Here is an 8,678-nt window from a genome sequence, read left to right as displayed (position 1 = left end):
GCGACCCCGACGACGACCTCCTTGCAGTGGCATCACGTAGCCACCTCACCGAGACGACTCGACTTCTCCTTGGTACCGACAACGTTGTCCTTCTTCTCGACTTGCTCGCGCAGCCGCACGACCACGCTTCAACTCATCGCACAAGAGCTTTTGGACCAAGGAAGAAAGGCCAGCAACAACGTTCAGCTAGCCCAAGCGTGGCGGCTCAAGTTACTACGCTGTTGGAGGCTGGGGAAGTCGGCGACAGGCGCAACCACTACGACCGAGCAGCTCGAGAAAAATTGGCAGAGCACCTCCTCAAGCACACGCAGGCGAAAATGAATTCCAAGTAACATTTTGTCGTTGAAGAAACGGCGTCTCAAACATCCGATGCAACTGAGCTCCTTGATCCGCCGGCAAGACTGCTTGATGCGGTCTCTTGATGGACCGGTAGAGGACCAAAATTCATGCTGGTTGGAGGAACCTCTGGTTACCAGAGGTTGCAACCAGAGTCTGGTTGCACCAGCCCACGGGAAATTAATTGCCTGTCTGTCTGTCTCTGTGTCCATCGTAGGACCCAAGGGGATCATGCCTACCCTGGGGTGGATCCGCCATGATGGACATACTCAAATGCGAGGAGGAAGACGTTGTCGCCACGATGAAGCGGCGTTCGGGCACAATATCGCATGCAAGCATGATACCCAACGTTTTGTCGCCAACAAGGCAGCGTACAATGCCCTATGTGTGTGTCTGGATCGACCCGGTCCCCGCCCTCAGAGCTCCTTGGGACCCTAGGGTAGGCCCTCCGACCGAGTTTTGGCCCAAGCTTCGAACCGTGGCTATGTATCGCGGCGTGTCGCTCACGCTCTTTCCCATTGGTTGGGAAATCGAACAAGCCACCGTCATTATCTGCCCGTGTACCGATGTTGGCTCCTCGTCTCACTTGAAGTTCCAAAAGCAACGCCAGGCAAAGCCAAGGCACGCGCCGCCCAGGTTTCTTACCCAGCCCACTCCGCAGCAACCCAGTATACGTGTTCCGCGTTATCTGCATTATGACACAAAGACTTCGCATACGTAGCGCTACGCCTGAATGCGTGGGAGTTAGCACTTGGTCGTTGGGAGTGAGCTGCGTACGCAGAGATCCATCCCGTGACCCCACTCGCCGAGTTTAGCTCGCGCGAGGTCGTACGCAGGCTCCTGTACTCGGACCGCCCGACAGAGGAGTGCAAGCCGTCGGGTGTGTTTCAAACGAAACCGTCCGAGCCCGCATCCGAATAAATCCGGATACCGATCGAGCGCGCGACGCCGCACGCTCCCCGGCCGGACGACTGGTGGCAGCGGTGAAGGTCCCATTGGTTGGGAAATGGAACAAGCCAGCGACATTTTGTGCTCGTGAACCGATGCTGGCTCCTCGTCCCACTTGATGTGCGGCCCTTGCGTACTGCAAAAGTTTTTGCAACCGACCCATCGATGACCTCGCTCTTCCACCTCCTCGGCCAGCCCGAGATCGCGTCCATGGTGTTTGAGTTTCAGTTTGGCGTCTACGAAGACGTGCGCCCGGCCTTTCTCGCGTTTCACCGCCTCGTTGAGCTCGGCACCGGCGACTACGGGCCCGAGTACCACTGTGAAGTGACGTTCCACCGCGAGTTTGCCCCTGGCGCCAGGTGGACGTCGCCGTGGAGTGAATCGATCGATACCTACGCCTGCATGCTCGACAAGGTCACACGCGACGCCCGCTTTCCGCTGCACGTTGCAATATACGAAGGCTTTGACGACATGGCCAAGCGCATCTTGCATTGCCGTCCGGATCTCGCCTCGGAAGACGCGATTCTGCTCGCTTTTATGGAGAACCGCCTCGAGATGGCCGAGTTCCTCCTCGACCAGCGTTTGGTGGTGCCTCAGCTGCATCGACGTGTGAACGCGGTGGCGCCGCCACCACCTTTCGACTTGCATGAATCTTGGCCGACAGTCCTGGAGCGGCTCATGGGCAACGAGAACCCAAAGGCGATGCCTCTGCTCTTGCGCTTCAACCCACGCCCGGGTGTGTGGACAGCCAACATGCTCTCTCTGGCGACGCGGCGTGGTCGCCTTGACAACATTGTGTTTGCGATCGACCACTTTGGGTGGTTTCAGCACCCCGATCTTATCAAAGACGTGGCGGCGTTCGGGGCGCTGAATCTCGTGCGAACGCTACTGGAGCGCGGTTTGTTTTGCTCCACGGCAGTTCTGGACACGGCCGCATTATCTGGCTTTCTCGAGATGGTCGAGTGCCTCCACGAAAACAGTCGTGGTGGCTGCACGACCGATGCCATGGACGCGGCCGCCCGCTGCGGCCATCTCGACGTGGTTAGTTTTCTGCACGAGCACCGCACCGAAGGCTGCACAGTCGGCGCCATGAACAAGGCGGCCCTGTACGGCCACATTGCGATCGTCGAGTTCTTGCACGTCAACCGCCGCGAAGGCTGTACGGTCGAAGCGATGGACAATGCGGCTCGGTTCGGTCGTTTCGAGGTCGTCCAGTTCCTCCACTTCCACCGGACCGAAGGCTGCACGACCAAAGCGCTCGACAATGCCATTTGCAACGGCCACCTCGACGTTGTCCGCTTCCTCGTGGAGCACCGAAGCGAGGGCGCTTCGCCCAACATTATGGATAGAGCGGCCGCCCACGGCTCCCTCGACATGGTCCAGTTCCTCCACTCTCTTGGCACGCTGGACTGCACCGTCGATGCGGTCGACCGCGCTGTCGATTTTGGCAACGAAGGCGTAGTGCATTTCCTCTTGGCTCACCGACGCGAAGGCGGTAGTCGCGACAACGTCGTGCGCCTCGCGCTCCAGAACCGACACGTTTCGATCGCCAAGCACTTGCTCTCGCTCGGCTACCCGTTCCCGTCACCGACGCCCCATTTGTGGGACTTCGACATGGCGACGATTCAGTTCTTCGTGGCTCATGGTGCGCCGTGGAGCACCGAGTGGATGGACGTGGTGTGCGGACGACGGGACTTGGTGTTTGTCAAGTTTCTTCACGAGCACTCGACCGCGGGATGCACCACGGACGCGCTCGAACGCGCGATTCTGTCCGAGTCGTGGGACGTGGTCGACTTTCTTTTGGCCCACCGACGCGAAGGCGTCTCGGCCAAAGGCTTTGTGCACATCCTCAACCGTCTACACATGACGGCTGTGCTCAACACTCGACACGCTGAGGTTGTGGGCCGTCTCCTGCAGCGCCAGCCCGAGCTCCGCGACGACCCCGTGGTCCTCGATGACCTCGTCCATTTCGGGCTACCTGACGCACTGCAGTTTGCGCTTGCAGCGGGCTTTGCTCAGCCGAGATCGGCTCTCATCAAATTTGCGGGGTGTCCAACGGTCGCCTCGAATTGCAAGTTCGTGCTGCCGTACTGCATGGACGCCAGTGGTCATTTCGAGAACGTTAGCTTTCTTGTCGACCTCGTCGCGCTGCCCGACCGCTGGCGACCGACGATGCTCGATTTGGTATCGCCCGAGCTCACGTACCAGATGCAAAAGGCCAGACAGTGTGTCCAACGCGTCGACAAGCTTGTGGCGCACGAGACAGCGCTCTTGGCGCGGGGCGACGTTGTGGACGCGGCGTTGGCGTTGGCGTCTGGGCATCTCTGGAGCTCGCACGCGACGGCTGATGGCGCGCGTTTAGCTACGTGGGCAAGCCTGGTACAAGACGTGCCTCTCAAGGAGACGCTCACAAGTCTGCTGTCGCACAAGCGCAAGCGCACAACGCCGATCTGATACTCTCTGTCGCTAAGGATCCAATAGTTGCTCCATTTTCCTTAATATCATACGTGTTCCGATGGTATACTCGAGCATGGCGCTACCTACAACACTTACTTGATTGCAGCGCTCAAGGTGCTCAACCCAAGTCTGGGTCTTTCACGCTTATGTGCGAGGCTTAGCTGCGAGATATCGAGTCGAGTGCATATCGTGGTTCATATAAAAGCCGTGAACTTCAACAACAAACCTGCATGCGACTGTCTCACACACGACCAAGTGTCCAGGCCAACACGACCACGCTCCACCGTAGCCAAGCATGGTAGCCAAAGGGTATTCCACTGGCGCAACGAACAAGAGTAGGCGCCTTGGGCCAACGTTCCGTGATGGGAACGGTAGACGTGTCCACCTCTCGACGTGACATTCAACGGAACGGTCGCCCACAAATAAGAAATGAGATGGGGCGAATTGTTCTTGTGGCGCCACTTGAGCATTGGCGACAACGACAAGAACGCACCGCCGGCGCTTCAATGCTTTAAAGTGTCACGAAAGATATGGTATCCGTTGATGGCTCACCGCCAACAACTGGCACGGACACCACATGGTCGTCGTGACCACCGCAGCAACACCAAGCTATACGTTGCCTTCTCGCCTCCGCGTTCGCAGGCCGATAGCACTCCGACTCGACTCGGCTTCGTGGTTGGTCATTGCGCGGCGTTGTACGTGCGGCCGTGCACCGCCGCGTCACGCTGCCGTGCACCACCCTGATCAGACACATGCACCCTGCGACGGAGACATCGAGGAGGAACACTTTGTCATCCACGTGTCGCAGCCACGTGCAAGCAATGGTCCAAGTGATGGAGCGGGAACCGTGCATCATTTTCAGATTGTTAGATTGCAGCATGCGAGAAGGCCGTGTCAAGACCGTCTACATTCTCTCGGACGAAGAAGATGCTGCCGTCGACTTTGCCGCCGCAGCCGAGACGCCGCCGGGGGCGTGGAAGACACCGCTCTTTACAAACGCGTGCGCCGACACGCCAAACCTCGCGATGGCCGTCTGCTGCCCGTGCGTCGCGCTCGGCAAAGTGCTAGCGATCGTCGGTGTCATGAGCTGCAAGCGCGCGGTCGTGGCCAGCGGTCTATGGCTCCTCCTGCTGTTGCTGGCCATTTTGAACCTGCAAAGCGAGACGCCGTGGCCGGGCGGGCCGGGCGGCGCGTACAGCGTTGGGTTTGTCGTCGTCCTTGCGCTCGTCCCGTCGCTGACACTCTTCAACCTCCGCTTTCACATACGCGACCACGACAGCATTCCCAAAGCCGACTGGGAAGATGTGTGCTGTGCGATCTGGTGCTTTCCATTTGTCCTCGCGCAAATGACGATCCAAGTCGAAGCCAACACGCCGGGCGAGTGCGATTTTGAAGACAATGCAACGTTGATTGCGTACTCGACCGCCTAGTCTTTTGTTTGTTAGCGTTTACTAAGTTATCTTTTTTTCTTATTTTTTCCGATCTTTCATACTAGTATTCCGCGTTCGCGCTGCAACGCCACGTTTCGTGCCCTCGTGCGGTCCAAAACGACAGGTAACATGGTGGAATACCGTACAGTACCGTCGTTTGCATCATGAGGATCCAAAATGGAATAAAAGATCAAGGGTTTAGGGTTAGGGTTGAAGCTAGCAAAAGAGTTCCTTGTGAAAGTCAAACCCGTAGAGGTGGGCAGCGACCTGCACGTCGTGCACAAACGACTCGGGGCCGCACGCGAGCACGCAGGTTCGCCCTTCAAACCGCTTCATCTCGTCCCGAACGTCCGGCCGGCCGGCTGCGTACCCGACCATCTCGCCCGTGACGGTCTTGACGTGGCCATCGTCGGTGGCGCTGCTCACAAAGAGGTCGGCGGCGACGCGAAGCGGGAAGAGCACGGGGGCGACACTCAGGAGCGCCTCGGGCTCGCGCACGACCCAGCAGAGGTGGCATTCGATGCTGCTGTGCGTCTGCAGCGTGCTGTTGAGGATGTGCGCCATGGGCGTGATGCCAATGCCGCCTGCAAACAGTAGCACGCGATCGTAGAGCGCGAGATCGACGCTCGGCCGGCCGTACGGGCCACCGACAAGCACATCGAGTGTCGTCTCCTTGCGTGCGAGGTCGAGGACGCGGTCGGTGAAGCTGCCCGGCGATCGGCTCTTCATGCAGAACGCGACGTGGCCCGTGTGCGGCGACGTCATGGCCGAGAATGGATGCCACTCGACTCTCGAGACGCTCGGGACGCAGAGGTAAAAGTACGTGCACGGCCCGAGTTGTTGGTGCCAGGCGTTCGAGAGCTTGGTCGACGGTAGCTCGAGCAGCACTGTCGATGACGTCGTCGCCGTCACGTGGGCGGAAAACCGCTGCCAAAATGCACGGGACCGAATCGCAACCAGCGTCGCGAGGTAGAGCACGAGCGGTGCGACGAGCGCTTGCCAGATCGCAGTTGCATGCAAGCACACAAATACAATGCCGAGGAGGGACCCGAGACGGTGGACAAAATAGAAGAGCTCAAACGTCCTTTGGCGGACGAATGGCAGCGCCAGAAGACCCATGAGGACAAACACAAGTCCGGCGTAGAGACCGTAGGCGGGCAGCACCTTTTGCGCGCCAAACGGCTGCAAGGACGAGAGGACACTCCAGTCGAGCGTCGCAACGTTCAAGACAAAGTGCCCGAGAAGCGAGACGAGGAAGAGACTTCCTAGCCACTTGTGAAACGTCACCAACCGCGTGTGCGTGACGCCAAAGAGAAAGCCCCAGTGACCGCCGCGCGCCGACGGCAGCAAGAGAAACGCCAAGTGCAACGTGCTCAAATGACCAAAAATGACACTCGCTGCGCGGCCACCCGAGAGCGACCGCACAGTCGGAAGCACGACACTGATTGTGATTCCGATGAGCATGACATACAAGCCGACAAGGGTCGCTTGGCCCACGCTGAGGTCGGCGAGTGCTTGATGCAAACTGGTGGCGATCGACGACGAGCGATGCGCGGGCGGTGCAAGCAGCGAGCTTCTCAAGAGCGGTGACAGACTCGAGCGCGCGGTCGCCAGCCCGAGCAACCCAAAGAACCCGATCGCACCGAGCACGACTTGGTACGTGGCCATCGGGATCGCCGCCAACGACGCGCTCATCTGAAGGGCCGCTTTCGAGCCGTTGGACGCAGCGTTGTCGTCGTCGGAGGGGATGGTGATGTGGATGCTCTGAGCGCCTTGGTCATCGTGGTACGATGGAAAGCCTTTACCATAGGCCCAGAGAAGAATGTTGTTGCCGTTGACCAGGTCGATGGGCACGTCGTTGGTCGAGACAGCGTCAAACTTGTGCTCGTACGTGACTGCGAGCTCGCCATTGACGGCCGACGATGACCGAATCGTCATGGACGACGGCGACGTTTGTCGCTCCATGTGGTTGTTGCTGTAGCCTCCGAGCACATACACGTCAGCGTTGTTCTTCTTGGCGTCGTAGATGACGGCGTTGTTGGGTGGGTTGTTGACCATGTACTGGGAGCTGCTGAGGCCGAGCGAGATCCAGTCGGCGCCATCGCCATTGTACGAGAGGCGGAAGCACACGGACGCGTTATTGACGCGGACCTGCACGGCGAGCGCGCCGCCGAGGACGTTGCGGTGCATGGCCTCGATGCCATCGCATGACGAGGCCGGAGAGGACGACGCGATGGCCACGCTCGCGACGAGAAGCGAGCGCAGCAGCATGGCAAGTCGAGGACTGGCATGACGCAGGCTGGCGCAGGCCCATGCAACAATTGAGCAGTATCCGGATGGCGTAATCCATCCGGGTTGCGGATTGGCCGACACGAGAAAGGCAGCAAAAACACACCCACCCGTATCCGGATCCAAACAGCAAACTCGAATCTTGGCGCGCGTCGTGACCACGCGATGGCCCATTAGGTACACAAGTCGATGCCAGGTGCACCCACACGTGCAGGGCTTGAGCCTCTTGTACGCTTGCGCCAGATTACCCAAATGGTGTTGTAGAACCGCACGGAATATACATGCATTTAATGTTAGTCAAGGGAGGAATTACGTAGAGGGAAGGAATTACGGCAGCAACCCGTCAGTGTAGAACGATTTCATGGCGTCCTTGGTCACGTGGCCGGCGTTTTTGGTGTCGTTTTGTGCAAACCACTCACGGCCGTCAAAGTTGTCGGCTTCTTCTTTGCCCATGGCGATAGTCACGATCGCGCGCATGCACTGTATGGCCTTGCGCTTCCCGAGGACGCCCGTGTTGTTCTCGTCGTACATTTCAAAGAGTTCGTCGACAATCATGTTCCATGCATCAATCGCTTCGGCCAAGTCTTGCTTCTCGAGCTCGTCGGCGGTCATGGCACTGGTTTCGGGCGTCGCATCCATGGTTGGGAAATGCCGAAATGGAAAATGGGTCCGTTGGAGATGAATGCCAGCGACGCACGCGGCTTTGTACGACAACATAAAGCCACGACAACACTGATCGAGTAGCTTTCAACCGAACAGCGACGTACGTGACAACTCATCATGCGGCGCAAGAGTCACGGCAGTGTCAGTTGCGATGGACGCACATTTTTGTGCAATGCTTCGTCCAACGACCGTTCGACCAGAAGCAGCAGTCAGCGTCCCTCTTGTAGCTGAACTATACTAGCACTGCATGTAGTACGCAGCAGAAAGCACATAAACATGAGCATTTACATTTCTCTTGGCACGACCAGTCGGCATCGGCGTAGCTTTGAACCGAAAGCAATGCATTTCTGTTTTGAGATCTGATTGCCAAGACTAAGCCACCAATCCAACCAGTGAGTGCAATAAGATCTGAACAGTACCCAGATATTTTGCGTCGTCGGCACAACTCGGGTTTCGTAGCATGACAACTTGTTTATGTTTATAGTGTCGCTCAAAGCGCAGACAACTTGCGGGTTTCTCACGAGACCGCGTTCACACGCGGTGGTACCATTGGCT

General features: G+C 58.3%; 4 protein-coding genes across 4 annotated transcripts; 2 read left to right on the top strand and 2 right to left on the bottom strand.

The window, feature by feature from the left end:
* The first annotated feature begins 1,443 nt into the window (after positions 1-1,443).
* SDRG_08619 (hypothetical protein) lies at positions 1,444-3,812 on the top strand. The gene has a single exon (XM_008614511.1). It carries the CDS (start codon positions 1,450-1,452, stop codon positions 3,736-3,738), a length of 2,289 nt encoding a protein of 762 aa, XP_008612733.1. The 5' UTR covers positions 1,444-1,449; the 3' UTR covers positions 3,739-3,812.
* Positions 3,813-4,611: 799 nt separating this feature from the next.
* SDRG_08618 (hypothetical protein) lies at positions 4,612-5,212 on the top strand. Its single transcript, XM_008614510.1, has one exon. The coding sequence runs from the start codon at positions 4,620-4,622 to the stop codon at positions 5,169-5,171; it is 552 nt and encodes a 183-aa protein (XP_008612732.1). The 5' UTR covers positions 4,612-4,619; the 3' UTR covers positions 5,172-5,212.
* A 109-nt stretch (positions 5,213-5,321) lies between these two features.
* SDRG_08617 (hypothetical protein) lies at positions 5,322-7,481 on the bottom strand. The gene has a single exon (XM_008614509.1). The coding sequence runs from the start codon at positions 7,440-7,442 to the stop codon at positions 5,388-5,390; it is 2,055 nt and encodes a 684-aa protein (XP_008612731.1). The 5' UTR covers positions 7,443-7,481; the 3' UTR covers positions 5,322-5,387.
* Positions 7,482-7,716: 235 nt separating this feature from the next.
* On the bottom strand, positions 7,717-8,112 carry SDRG_08616 (hypothetical protein). The gene has a single exon (XM_008614508.1). The coding sequence runs from the start codon at positions 8,097-8,099 to the stop codon at positions 7,788-7,790; it is 312 nt and encodes a 103-aa protein (XP_008612730.1). The 5' UTR covers positions 8,100-8,112; the 3' UTR covers positions 7,717-7,787.
* Between the last annotated feature and the right edge of the window lie 566 nt (positions 8,113-8,678).

The sequence above is a fragment of the Saprolegnia diclina genome, assembly GCF_000281045.1.
Source record: "Saprolegnia diclina VS20 unplaced genomic scaffold supercont1.26, whole genome shotgun sequence".
NCBI lineage: Eukaryota > Oomycota > Saprolegniomycetes > Saprolegniales > Saprolegniaceae > Saprolegnia > Saprolegnia diclina.
Note: the sequence above shows the minus strand (reverse complement) of the source record. Positions and strands in the feature narration are given on the sequence as shown.

Excerpts from the sequence above, each read along its gene's own strand:
- SDRG_08619 (XM_008614511.1), top strand. The coding sequence starts at position 1,450 with ATGACCTCGCTCTTCCACCTCCTCGGCCAGCCCGAGATCGCGTCCATG.
- SDRG_08618 (XM_008614510.1), top strand. The coding sequence starts at position 4,620 with ATGCGAGAAGGCCGTGTCAAGACCGTCTACATTCTCTCGGACGAAGAA.
- SDRG_08617 (XM_008614509.1), bottom strand. The coding sequence starts at position 7,442 with ATGCTGCTGCGCTCGCTTCTCGTCGCGAGCGTGGCCATCGCGTCGTCC.
- SDRG_08616 (XM_008614508.1), bottom strand. The coding sequence starts at position 8,099 with ATGGATGCGACGCCCGAAACCAGTGCCATGACCGCCGACGAGCTCGAG.